The sequence below is a fragment of the Chiloscyllium plagiosum genome, chromosome 13 (assembly GCF_004010195.1).
Source record: "Chiloscyllium plagiosum isolate BGI_BamShark_2017 chromosome 13, ASM401019v2, whole genome shotgun sequence".
Taxonomy (NCBI): Eukaryota; Metazoa; Chordata; class Chondrichthyes; order Orectolobiformes; family Hemiscylliidae; genus Chiloscyllium; species Chiloscyllium plagiosum.
The window spans coordinates 66,536,594-66,551,046 of record NC_057722.1 but is presented as its reverse complement, the minus strand read 5'-3'; the positions used below and the strand labels follow the sequence as shown (position 1 = coordinate 66,551,046).

The following is a 14,453-nucleotide window of genomic DNA, read 5'->3' as shown; positions in this document are numbered from 1 at the left end:
TGCAATCCATCTCTCATTTAACTTGCAGCAATCGGCTTTACTATATCCAGTTTTACTACAGCGGATGTCAATTGATTTATATTAGGGCTTGGATTGCAAAACTTCTCCTTGATTATTTTGGCATACTCCTACCTGTTTTCTAAAACTAGCATCTCTTCCATCTACAGGTTTACTTTGCCCTTACTTCCTTATGAATTTCCATATGATCATCTCCCCAGCTGTAAATGTCTGTGCAAGATTACCTCTTAAAAAAAGATGGCTGTCTGTAAATATAAAAAATCCAACTCAATTGCTCATCATTAGCAAAGTTACTGTCGTTAGATTAATAACCTTTACTATGACTGCAGCTATGGGGACCATCAATATATACTACAAAACAAATTATTTAAAGGAAAGATGCCAAAGCCCTGAAGCAAAGGCAATGGAGTTTACTAGAATAATAGCACGAATGAATGATTTTAGATTCATGCAAAGATCAGAAAAAATGGACTTATTCTCATTGAAGCAGAGAAGATTAAGAGACGATTCTATTGAGGTGTTCAAAATTATGAATAATTTTCACAGGGTACAGAAGGATTTATGTTTCCACGAGTTGGTACTTCAGTAACTAGGGGTCACAATGTCAATATTGTCAGCAAGACAGCTAGGAAAGAGATAAGAAGAAACCTTTTACCATATATACTAGAGTAATAGTCAATCTCTTGTAAAAGTCGATCCTCTATTTTTTTGGCCAAATAATCTGGAACTTTTCATATATCTCCTGTAAAGTCCAGCCCTAGTTCTTCACAGATAACAGATCAATGTTTATGAGTCAGTGTGCCAGCGATCACATTACGCTACAGTTTGCCAGTTGTTTCCCTCCGCTCCCGGTCTTCCAGTTCGTTGGCTGTTGTGTTCTGCTCCATGTGTACAGAATTACCATAATGCATTTTTTCTTTCTGTATTCGTTTACAGATAAATTGGGCTGCTGCTAATGTTACGGTATGAATTTTGACAGGCATGAGTTTCAGCCCCTCAAAAATAGTATCCACGTAATAAATTTAACTTAAAAACTAGTAAAAAAATTGGACTATCACTCGAGTATATATGGTAATTCAGTGTCGTTAGGATTTCAAATACACTGCCTGGGGGAGTGACAAAGGTAGGTTCCACAGAGACATTTTTTTTTTAAATAAAGTGCAGGATATATATTTGAAAATGACGAATTCAGAGGGCAATGGAGAATGAGACCAACCAGCTTCCTTCCATACTGTGAAATTCTATGAGGTATATAAAAATAAACACTATGGAGCCAAATTACCTCAGTGTTACCATCAGATTGAGGGAGTTCCCTGGGAAAGTCAGATCTGGTGCTCCAGCCAACTTCATGGCTTTCTTTGATTTGTAGCATATACTTTCTAAAATACAACAGCAAACTGCCCACTTAAGATAATTAATACAAAGATAAATCACTTACTTTCTTCATACCGTAAGAAGGGAGTTTCTCCCGAAATCGCTGGAGAAAATAAAATAGGAATAATATAGATTAAGAAGTTACAATGTTACTGCCATCATATATAAACATCTAAAGCAAGGAAGTTAGATTCTGACTAAAGTGCTCCACAGTTGTGAAATAAATTCTATATGTCTAGTTTTTACAATGTCAATCCAATGTTTTATTTTGGCTAATTGGATTCAGACTGTGGCCAGCACCAGGAAAAGCAAAATTAAAACCCAGAAATAAATATATTGGAAATAAAAAAAAGCAATTCATTAGTCAGTCACAGATTTCCTTCACCACTGTTGTTTCTGCTTTTAACTGCGGAATTCCCTCCCTAAAAAGCTACATGTTTTACGCTAGGTGGTTTAGTACCAAATCCTATTTTTGTTTAACCATTGCTGTGAAGCACATTGGGACTTTTTAATGGCTATATTGAAGGAACTATGCAAGCGAGAGCTGTTACTGATGTTTCTGTTGCAAAGAGAAATTAAACAGTCCAGTTTTAGACTCTTCAGCTCGTATTATTGTCAGATTTTTCCTCTTTACAGAAGTTGACAGAATGTCACAATACTGCCACCATTTTCTGTGGGAAATTTCAGCTTGGTAGTGCTTGCAGGTTCTTGAAGCTTTTACTAAGATATATTCAGATCCAATTGGTACCTCTACGCAAGAGCTTTTCAAAGATACTAAAATTTAACCATTAAAAAATATCTTACTGAAGATTGCTCATAATTCTGATCATCTGGTTGTCTAGTTAAAATAACACTAGATTCTATCAAATGTTACTACAGACACAACATAATTGATTGAGTGGTCTCCTGGTACGTTACATGAACTGACCATGAAGTCATCGGCAGCGTCTTCAGACATAGCAGATGATGATATGGGACTAATTGGATACTTCTTTAAAAGAACTAGCATAGGCACAATGGGCCAAAGGACCTCTTATTATATGTGATTCTAACTCTAGTTGAATGACATTACTCTGAAAATTGCCTTTCAATTGTCTCAGTAAAATTTTTTAATCTCCTTTCTATTTCCTGCAAGAATTCTATGTGCTCTGAAAGAAGCTTTTGAATTATGTACAGCTGTGTGACATAGATGACTACCAAGGAACCGTCGTGAACTCAATTCACATGGACCACTTACAAACAGACCAAAGATGATTTTTGTTTGTGAATCTGGATGAATTTAAATCCCAGGGTGAAAGTAGAGTGCATTTAACCAACTGCAACAGCCAGTATATAAAATTTCCTTCTGAACAGCTAGCAACTCTACACATCATATCACACTGGTAATATGGAATGTGTTACAAATCACTGACACTTTTTTGGAGAGGAAAGAAATACAGGATGACAAACTATTAAGGGTTGGGCTTCACAGGTTAGACCATGGTGTGATTATGTTCCCCGCCATTTATTTTTTGTGACATACCATCATCTTAACTGATCAAAACACTAACATTATTACCTTCATATCCAAGTATCTCAAGCTCGATTTCTTCTTCATAAGGTCTTCCCTCAGTTCTTCATCCAAAAACACATCCTGAGTAATGGTCTCAAAGAGGTACTCTAGATCAGCACTGGTCTCTGGTTTAATTTCCTTGATGGTTGATGTAGAGGGACATGCACTCCTGTGGGTTGTGGGAAGGGGGGAGAAATAATATTCAGAAACCTATCAAAAGTTTGCTAGAGAAAGTAGTGAGTTAGAAAACCAGCTAATCTGCTTCAGTGATGGTGGCGGATAAATAAAGAACAACATTTTTATTGTGCTTTCCATAACCTCAGGATATTGCAAAACATTACACAACACCAAATTTTTTGAATTGTTGTAATATAGGGAAAAGCAAGCCAATGTGAAAGCAGCAAGGTCTCACAAACATTGTGGACATAAGTAACCAGATTATGTGTTTTATTGATGTTGGTTGAAGGCTATATCTTAATTAAAAAGTCAGAACTCCCTCCTTTTTGAATTCCGCCATGGGAACGTTTGCACCTGCCTGAACAGGCAAACAGGTCCAGGGTACCCTTGCCAATCTTTCAGCCAAAACGTAGCAAATCAAATAATGCAGTTCTCAAATTATTTTGAACCAAAGTGCCAGCCTGAAATATGTGCAGAGACCCGCAGAGGAAAAACTGTCATTAATAAGTTACATTGGACAGACTTATTTGGAAATGTAAATAAGTGAGTACCTGAATAGGTAGGTTAACATTATAGACAGACACTCCATCTGTGTTAACCACTTCAATATGTATTTTAAACATTTGCTGTTTAATTCCATACTTTCAGCACTTGCTTCCCCCAACCCTCACAAAACCCATCAGATTTCACCAAAACTAAATCAACAATGCTCACTCTTGCCCAACTGCCCAAAAACAGATCTCCCCTCAGTACAGATTCCTTCACAAACATCTGTCACCTTCCCCTTGAGGATTCACTGGCAAAATGCATTAGATGCTAAAATAAATTCAGCCTTGCATCCCAGGAGGGCATAGTGCACACACCCTTATCAGCCAGGTCTGCGGTGAATCCCATATCATCCCTCAGTGTTCAGGCCAAGATTAATAGAACAGAAGTTCATATTTATCCAGCTTCAACATGTCAGGTTAAGACAAAACAAAGGAAGTAACTTATCACCGCACTGCATAAAATATACTTCCAACCAAATTAGAGTGGCATCTGCATCCATCTGGAAATGGTAAGCAGGAAAGGAGGGCAAACATTTAAAGTAGACAAATAAAAAGTGGACCAAGAACAACCTCACAGTAAATTTAAAAGCCTTTTAACTAGACCAGATATGGGGACAAACACCTTAGTAAGTGTCCTGGAAGTTCCTACAATTTTTTTAAAATATGAATCATTCTCAAATGTGGGCCTCACTGGTAAGGCCATCATTTAGTACCCACAAGTTGTGGGTATGAAAGTAGAGCTCTTGAACAAGAGTGGTTGATCTGAAGAATAGTCCCATTATGTTGGAAGGCAGGAATTCCAAGATTTTAACCCAGCACTGAAGGAAGTCGTGTTAACCTCATGTGCCTGGTGCTCTTAATCTTCATGGTTGTAGAGATTACGTTTGGAAGGTGCTTCTGAAGAACGCTTAATGAATTGCTGTAGTACATCTTGCAAATAGTACACACTGCAACCACTGTATGCTGACGGTACTGAGAGACAATGTTTCAGGTGACAGATGGATTATTGCTGAAACAGACTGCTTTGTCATACACAGATGTTTAGCTTCTGGGCTGCTGTTGGAGCGCTACTCACTATTAAGAGTATTCCCTTAACTACGATTGTGCCATCTAATGGTGGTCAAGGTTTATGGAGTCAGGTGGTGCAATACTCGTTGCAGAATTCCCATCTTCTGACTTGCACTGTGTAAGGGGTGGTACACAGTTTCTGTTCAATGCTAATACCTTGGATGTTGATCGGAACATCTTGTTTACATTTAGACCAAAATTGTAATGAGATATGGTGTTGAGAGGTTCTTGCCTACCCAAACAGAGCACAGTGAGCAGATTATTGACGACTCAGTGCCACTTGACAACAATGGAACTTTTCATCACTTTGTTAATGATTAAAAGCAAAATGTGAGCCAATGAAAACTGAACTGAATATAGTCCTTTTTGCAAACAGGACTTATTTATGCACCAAAAGAGGTTTGGTGATCCATTTTTTAAGCAAAAGGTTAGTATCAACTTTTACCCAGGTAATGTTTTTGAGGGATTTACTTCTAAATAAAAGGTAATGTGATAGTGAGTTTTGAGAAGGTAATGTGATGTATGGAAAAACTTGATCAGTGCCCTCAAATACATACGTGTTTATGAACATTCAAAAACCACAGCTGAAAAGATTCCTTTATCCAGTCTGATGAATTTTCAACTGGCCATTTGGCCTCTAGTCTTTCATGGAGCACGGTACTCAGTTCGAGATCTGTTTTTACTACACTCAGCGAACAGCAGGCAAACAAAATGTACTATGAACAAAGTGCACCCACCAAAATCCAACTGTCACATTAAACCTGAATTCACTCTCTGACATGCTCCCACTTCAGCGAGCCTCATCAAACCACTAAAATGGAAGCACTGACACTGGCTGGGCCTGTGATTTCAATGCTGATCAGGGGTTGGGGAAGGGAGGATCACGCCACTGGAAAACGTCACACTGTCTTTGATATGGCACAGGAAATTTACCAAGTTTGCTTGCACGTGTACTATTTTCACGAACAATGAATTGAGACAGACGAAGGCGCTTTTAGCCAAAAATCAACGGCGACTTGGGCACATGCTTCATCAATCCTCAAGTAGACCTTTGATCACACAAAATCTTTTAGTTTAGCTTTGTCTGCAGCATGCTGCTTCCACAAATTAGTATGTTGGAGTCCTATCTTGTAGCTGCATCAATCAAACACCTCATTTTTAGGTATGCTAAATATTGCTCCGAGCATATTTAGCATGTCCTGTATGTCTCACTGAATTAGGGTTAAGTGTTACCTTTTTTTAAAAAAATGGTGACAGTAGAATGAAGAAAATCCTAAACCATAAAATTACAAATTATTGAGAAAATGATGCCTTGCTGAATGTGTTATGAATCGATCTTTTGTGAGGCAATGCAGCAAGGTTGAGACTAACCCTACTCTGAAAGCAAGATTTGTAGACCTCCCCAATAGAGTTCTGTTCTTTGGCTATGCTCATTCACTTAGTGGTATTCAGCAGGGAAGGCAGGAGGTGATGACCAACAGATTTCTTTGCCCCAGTGTGACTTTACCATGAGACTTGGAATTAATGTCCAACTCCCAGAATCACTTCCTCTCTATTGTACTGCAGTGTGTTGCCAATGGTGCAGGACTGAACCAGGGATTAGAATAGTAGGGATAGTTGGGACTGTAGCTGTGAGATATAGGAACACAGAATTTAGGAGTAGGATTAATGAGATGATTCAGCCATCGGGTAAATTGCATCATTAGAACATAATTGACCTGGCTCTGGTCTCAACGAGTATTCTCTCTATTGTTTCACAGTGGTGCATAGATTGGGAATAGTTGAAGCCCCAAACTGATCCCTGTTACGTCACTTGTTGCAACTGCAAACCAGAAAAATCTCCATTAATCTCTATTTGTTAGCCAATCCCCCCATCTACGTTCGCATGTTACTCCCTACACACCTAAATACACAGCAACCTTATCAAATGCCTTTTGGAAATTCAAGTACACCACATTTTCTGGTTGCCCTCTGTCACCTACCATGTTACTCCCTCTAAAAACTCAAATCGATTTGTTAAGCTCCTGTTCCCTTTCACAAAGCCATGGTAACTGCCTGACGTTATGATTTTCTATGCATCGTGTTAGTCTCCTTAATGGATTCTAACAATATATCTATGACAGATGTTAGGCTCACCAGCCTATAGTCATTACTCTTTGGTATTGCTGATTTGGTGAATATTACTTTGTCAGGTTGTTGCTTGAGAAATCGGTGGTACAGATCTCCCAAATTTGATATGAGTTCCCAGATGTTAGTGAGGACGACATTGTAAAGTTATCTGTGCAGACTGTACTTTTGTCATATTGGGTATATGGATCGATACCAGGAAACCCATCCGATTTATTTATTGCTCATTTTAGTCGTGGCTAGAGGGCTTTGCCCACAATGTTCCCTCCAGGTTGATGTATGGAATACCACACCAACCCAGGAATTAACATGGGAAAAGGGTACATAACTTTCAAGTGTGACTGCTACATTGCCTTGAACTAGTCTCCGTATGACCTTCCTGTAGCTTACTGAAAAGGAAGACTTTTTTTTCAACAAACCACTACACTAATGTGTGTACCCCAATAGAGGATTGAATGCGAAATGGCTATATTTTAGAGAAACACTTTGAAAATAAAAGCTGATCTACTTACCTCCAGTTCTTGCTAGAGTCGGCTGACACTGAGGCACGCTGATCTTTGTAATCACCCCGTGTCTGGACAGAATTCAGCAGTCGGGTGATGTGCTCCTCTCTTGCTTCATCCATCTGCACAACTGCCCTCTACAATAAGGCAGAAAGAGCAGAACAATATTGGTAAACATGCTACCTCAATTAAACTATAGCATCTTGAATATGCAAAGAATAATTAAAATTGTTAAGATTGCCAAGTTTGGGAAATGTTAACTGTGTTTCACTTTCCAGAGATGCCAGCTGGCTATTTTTCTGCTGCACCTTCTGGCTTTCAGAATTCCAGCAGTATTCTTCTTTTATTTGAGAGCACAATTAAACGATCAATCTACTAACTGTAGTAATCATAAGTGGAACACTTGTTCAGGGGTCAGTTAGCTCAGTTGGCTGAACAGCATGAGATCAATGTCGATATTAATATTAGGCCCTGCCTTTTCATCTTCACCCCTCGCCTGAGGTGTGGTGACCCTCAGATTAAACTTATCACCATTGTCTCTTTCTAAGGACTTAAAACAGGCTCTGAATTGAATTGAATTTATTGTCACGAGTACCGAGACACAGTGAAAAGCTTTGTCTTGCGAATCATACAGGCAGATCACACATTTAAATAGCAAAGATAAGTATGTAATAGGTAAGTAGCAGCAAAAACAAAAACACAGGTACAGGCGAATGTTAAGAGTTTGCAAGTCCATTCAATATTCTAACAACAATAGGGTATAAACTGTCCCGTGCTCAGGCTTCTGTACCTTCTCCCCGATGGTAGTTTGTAGAAAAACATTGCCAGGGTGGGATGGACCTTTGAGAATGCTGGCGGCCTTTCCTTGACAGTGGGCCTAGTAGATGGACTCTATAGATGGGAGGTTGGACTTTGTGATTGTCCGGGTCGAGTACACCACTCTCTGTGACCCATCTCTGATCTTGAAAGATACAGTCGCCATACCAGGTAGTGACACATCCATATAGAATGTTCTCGATGGCCATCTAAAAACATTGGCAAGGGTATTCACCGTCATAACAAATTTCCTCAGCTGCCTGAGGAAGAAGAGATGTTGGTGGGCCTTTGTAACCAGTGCATCAACATGAAGAGTCCAAGAAAGCTTGTTGTGGATGACCACTCCCAGGAGCTTGACACTCTCCACTCGTTCCACCTCTGTGTTGTTAACGTGTGGGGGGGGCATGAGTAACATCCCGCCAAGAGTCAATAATGAGTTTTTTAGTTTCACCAGCATTGAGAGCTGGGTTGTTTTCAGTGCACCATTTTTCCAGGTCTTCCACCTCCCATTTGTAGTCTGTGTCATCACCATCTGAGATTCAATCGACTGTGGTGGTGTCATCAGTGAACTTGTAAATGGCATTAGTCTAGTATTTAGCGATGCAGTCATGGGTATACAGGGAGTACAGTAGGGAGCTGAGTACACACCCCTAGGGGCTCCAGTTAGTGAGGATGAAATATTGAGATTATGGCAACTTTTCTGTTTTAATTTGCTGAGGTAACTACTGAAATGGCGGAGGAAAATCAGGAAAAAGAGACAAAATTACAGTGAGGCCTTTCAGAAGAAAAATTAGGAAACACTCCCTCACATTAAAGATTTCACAATTGTTTTTTGAAATTCTCTCAGGAACATGGACGCTGTTGGTCAGGCCAATATTTATTGTGCATGGTTATCCTTCAGCAAAAGATAGTGAGCTGGTTCTTGAACAAAAGATAGTGAGCTGATTCTTGAACCACTGAAGTGCTGTAGGTACACAACAATGCCACTGGGGAAGGAATTCCAGAATTTTGACACAGCAACACTGCAATAAACAGCGATACATTTCCAAGTCAGGATAGCGAGTGACTTGGACAGTAATTTGCAAGTCGTGTTCCCATGTATCTGCTATCCTTATCCTTCCAGATGGAAGTGGTTATGGGGTTAGAAGGTGCAGTACAATTAGCTTTGGTCAATTTCCACAGTTCATCATGTAACCAGTACACACTGCTCCTACTAAGCATTGGTGAAATGAATGAATGTTTGTCGATGTGGTGCTAATCAGACAGATTGCTTTGTTCTGGATAATTTAAAGTTTCTTAAGTGTTGTCAAACTGTACTCATCCAAGCAAGTGGGAAGTACTCCATCACACTCTTGACTTTAGGCTGTAAATGGCGAACAAGCTTGGGGAGAATTACTCTCAGCATTATTCCTAGCTTCTGAAGTGCTCTTGTGGCCAATACATTTATGTAGAGTCAGGAACATAGAACATTACAGTGCAGTACAGGTCCTTCAGTCCTCAATGTTGCACCAACCTATGAAATCAAGCTGAAGCCCATCTAACCGACTCTATTCCATTGTTGTTCATATGCCTATCCAATGACCATTTAAATGCCTTTAAAGTTGGCGAGTCTACTACTATTTCAGGCAGTGCGTGCCACTCCCCTACTACTGAGTAAAGAAACTACCTCTGCCATCTGTCCTATATCGATCACCCCTCAATTTAAAGCTATGACCCCCCATGCTAGCTATCACATCCAAGGAAAAAGGCTCTCACCGTCCACCCTATCTCACCCTCTGATTATCTTATATGTCTCAATTAAGTCATTCCTGAAGAAGGGCTTATGCCCGAAACGTCGATTCTCCTGTTCCCTGGATGCTGCCTGACCTGCTGCGCTTTTCCAGCTCTGATCTCCAGCATCTGCAGACCTCACTTTCTCCTCAATTAAGTCATCCCCCAACCTACTTCTCTCTAACGAAAACAGCCTCAAGTCCCTCAGCCTTTCCTCGTAAGATCTTCCCTCCATACCAGGCAACATCCGAGTAAATCTCTTCTGAAGCCTTTCCAAAGCTTCCACATCCTTCCTATAATGGAGTGACCAAAACTGTGCTCAATACTCCAAGGGCAGCCGCACCAGAGTTTTGTCCAGCTGCATGACCTCATGGTTCTGAAACTCAATTCCTCTACCAATAAAAGCCAACACACCGTATGCCTTCTTAACAGCCCGATTAACCTAGGTGGCAACTTTCAAGGATCTATGTACCTAGACACTGGGATCCCTCTGCTCATCTCCACTCTTAAGAGTACTCTGCCTTCCTGTTACTCCTTCCAAAGTAAATCACCTCTCACTTTTCTGCCTACTAAACTCCATTTGCCATCTCTCAGCCCAGCTTGGCAGCTTATCTACGTCCCTCTGTAATGTACAACATCTTTGGGCACTATCCACAACTCTACTGACCTTATGTCATCTGCAAATTTACTAACCCATCCTTCTATGCCCTCATCCAGGCCATTAATAAAAATGACAAACAGCAGTGGACCCAAAACAGATCCTTGCGGTACACCACTAGTAACTGGACTCCAGGATAAACATTTCCCATCAACCACCACCCTCTCTGATCCAAACCATAAATCACCCTCAATTCCACGCCTCATATTGTGAAATAGCCTACCTTGGGGAACCTCATCAAACACCTTGCTGAAATCATATGCACCACATCAACTGCTTTACCCTCATCCACCTGTTTGGTCACCTTCTCAAAGAACTCAATAAGGTTTGTGAGACATGACCGACCTGTCACAAAACCATGTTGACTATCCCTAATCAACTTATTCCTTTCAAGATTATTATAAATTCTATCTCTCATAACCCTTTGCCCACAACCGAAGGAAAACCCCCTGGTCTATAATTACCAGGTTTGCCTCTACTTCCTTTCTTGAACAAGGGAACATTTGCTGTCCTCCAGTCTTCTGATACTATTCCTGTAGTCATGATGACATAAAGATCAAAGCCAAAGGCTAAGCAATCTCCTCCCTGGTTTCCCAGAGAATCCTAGGATAAATCCTATCCAGCCCAGGGAATTCATCTATTTTTACACTTTCTAGAATTGCTAACACCTCCTTGTGAACTTCAATCCAATCTCATCTAGTAGCCTTAGCTCAGTACTCTCCTCAACAACATTGTCTTTTTCTCATGTGAATACTGACAAAAGGTATTCATTTAGCGTTTCCCCATCTTCTTTGACTCCACGCACACCTTCCCACTATTACCCTTGATTGCCCCCTAACCTTACTCTGGTCATTCCTAATATACCTACAGAAAGCCTTAGGGTTTTCCTTGATCCTAGCACCAACAACTTTTCATGTCCCCTTCTGGCTCTTAGCTCTCTCTTTAGGTCTTTCCTGACTAACTTGTCACTCTCAAGCACCCTAGCAGAGTCATCACATCTCATCCTAACATAAGCCTTCTTCTTCCTCTTCACAAGAGATTCAACTTCCTTAGTAAACCATGGCTCCCGTGCTTGACCAGTACATACTTATCAAGGATCTGCAGCAGCTGTTCCTTGCATAAGCTCCACAATTCAATTGTAGCCATCCTGTGCAGTTTCCTTCCCCATTCTATGCATCCTAAATCCTGCCTAATCCCTTCCACCAGCTAGAATCTTGCCCTGCGGTATATGCTAATCCCTTTCCATCATTAAAGTAAACATAACCGAATTGTATCCTGAACAAAGAGACCTTGGAGTGCAGGTTCATAGTTCCTTGAAAGTGGAGTCGCCGGTAGATAGGATAGTGAAGGCGGCGTTTGGTATGCTTTCCTTAATTGGTCAGAGTATTGAGTACAGGAGTTGGGAGGTCACGTTGTGGTTGTACAGGACATTGGTCAGGCCACTGTTGGAATATTGCGTGCAATTGTGGTCTCCTTCCTGTCGGAAAGATGCTGTGAATCTTGAAAGGGTTCGGAAAAGATTTACAAGGATGTTGCCAGGGTTGGAGGACTTGAGCTATAGGGAGAGGCTGAACAGGCTGGGGCTGTTTTCCCTGGAGCGTCGGTGACCTTATAGAGGTCTACAAAATTATGAGGGGCATGGATAGGGTAAATAGGCAAAGTCTTTTCCCTGGGGTCAGGGAGTCCAGAACTAGAGGGCATAGGTTTAGGGTGAGAGGGGAAAGATATAAAAGAGACCTAAGGGGCAACTTTTTCACGCAGAGGGTGGTACGTGTATGGAATGAGCTGCCAGAGGATATGGTGGAGGCTGGTACAATTGCAACATTTAAGAGGCATTTGGATGGGTATATGAATAGGAAGGGTTTGGAGGAATATGGTCCAGGTGCTGGCAGGTGGGACTAGATTGGGTTGGGATATCTGGTAGGCATGGACGGGTTGGACCGATGGGTCTGTTTCCATGCTATACATCTCTATGACTCTATGACTTCCTGCTAAATACCATAATGTAGTGAACTGTAATAGCAGGTACAATTCGTCTATTAAGCCAACACGGGAAATCCTAAAAATTGTTAGGTGATATGATTTGTAATGTTGCCATAAAATTCTGGTTTCGGACATGGGCCTTCCAAATGACTGGATAAAACCAGGATGCACTTCCCTCTCTCAAACAAAGGTAAAAGATCCCACTGTAACAAGAGGATGTTGGAGTGGAAAGACCTCAAATGTTCTGATCAACATTTTCCCATTGAGAGAGATTTGTTGGGTCATTTATCTCACTGTGCTCAGTAAACTTTCACAAAGTGGTCACTTCACTTCTGTACACATATGATGACAATTCAAAAGTAATTGGTTTGAAGCCCTTTGAACTAATCTCAGGAAAACGTCAATGCAATTGATAACAATGTAACAATGGATAAGCACTCTTTTCCCATTGATGTTGTGATATATATTGTATCTGTTAATGAGGGATCTGTGGGCAAGATGTAAGTTGGGGGCAGAAGGGGAAGTGATTGGAGGGAGATAACAGGGGATGGAGGGGTAAATGAATTGGATTAGGGAGAAGGGAGTGTGTGGTTAGGGAATGCGTTGGACAGAGATGGGGACTTAGTGAGTTGCAGGGGTGTGGGCGAGGAATGGTGGCATGGATGGCTTTGTGCGTGGGAAATCATGTCTCACAAACTTGACTGAGTTTTTTAAAGAGGCAACAGAGGGTTGATATGGACAGATAGGTGTGACCTATATGGACTTCAGTAACGCAATTGACGAGGTTCCCCATGGGAGACTGATTTGCAAGGTTAGATCACACAGAATAAAGGGAGAACTAGCCATTTGGGTACAGAACTGGCTCAAAGGTAGAAGACAGAGGGTGGTGGTGGAGGGTTGTTTTTCAGACTGGAGGCCTATGACCAGTGGAGTGCCACAAGGATCGATGCTGGGCCCTCTACTTTTTGTCCTTAACATAAATGATTTGGATGCGAGCATAAGAGGTACAGTTAGTAAGTTTGCAGATGACACCAAAATGCGAGGTGTAGTGGACAGCGAAGAGGGTTACCTCAGATTACAACAGGATCTGGACCAGATGGGCCAATGGGCTGAGAAATGGCAGATGGAATTTAATTCAGATAAATGCGAGGTGCTGCATTTTGGGAGAGCAACTCTGAGCAGGACTCATACATTTAATGATAAGGACCTAAGGAGTGTTGCTGAACAAAGAGACCTTGGAGTGCAGGTTCATAGCTCCTTGAAAGAGGAGTTGCAGGTAGATAGGATAGCGAAGGCGGCGTTTGGTATGCTTTCCTTTATTGGTCAGAGTAGTGAGTACAGGGGTTGGGAGGTCATGTTGCAGCTGTACAGGACATTGGTTAGGCCACTGCTGGAATATTGCGTGCAATTCTGGTCTCCTTCCTATCAGAAAGATGTTGTGAAACCTGAAAGGGTTCAGAAATGATTTGCAAGGATGTTGCCAGGCTTGGAGGATTTGAGCTATACGGAGAGGCTGAACAGGCTGGGGCTGTTTTCTCTAGAGTGTCGGAGGCTAAGGGGTGACCTTATAGAGGTATACAAAATTATGAGGGGCATGGATAGGATAAATAGACAAAGTCTTTTCTCTGGGATCGGGAAGTCCAAAACTAGAGGGCATAGGTTTAGGGTGAGAGGAGAAAAATAAAGAAGAGGCCTATGGGGCAACTTCTTCACGAGAGGGTGGTACGTGTATGGAAAGAGCTGCCAGATGAAGTGGTGGAGGCTGGTACAACTGCAACATTGAAGAGACATTTGGATGGGTATATGAATAGGAAGGGTTTGGAGGGATATGGGCCGGGTGCTGGCAGGTGGGACTAGAT

At 41.3% G+C, this 14,453-nt stretch overlaps 1 protein-coding gene across 1 annotated transcript in view; it reads right to left on the bottom strand.

The window, feature by feature from the left end:
- dhx36 (DEAH (Asp-Glu-Ala-His) box polypeptide 36) overlaps positions 1-14,453 on the bottom strand; it is a 126,506-nt gene that overhangs the window by 79,162 nt on the left and 32,891 nt on the right. Inside the window, exons 2-4 of the mRNA XM_043701658.1 lie at positions 7,377-7,504; positions 2,951-3,113; positions 1,457-1,495 (exon numbers count right to left, since the gene is read on the bottom strand). Coding sequence (XP_043557593.1) covers positions 1,457-1,495; positions 2,951-3,113; positions 7,377-7,504 — 330 coding nt within the window. The remainder of the gene's footprint in view (positions 1-1,456; positions 1,496-2,950; positions 3,114-7,376; positions 7,505-14,453) is intronic.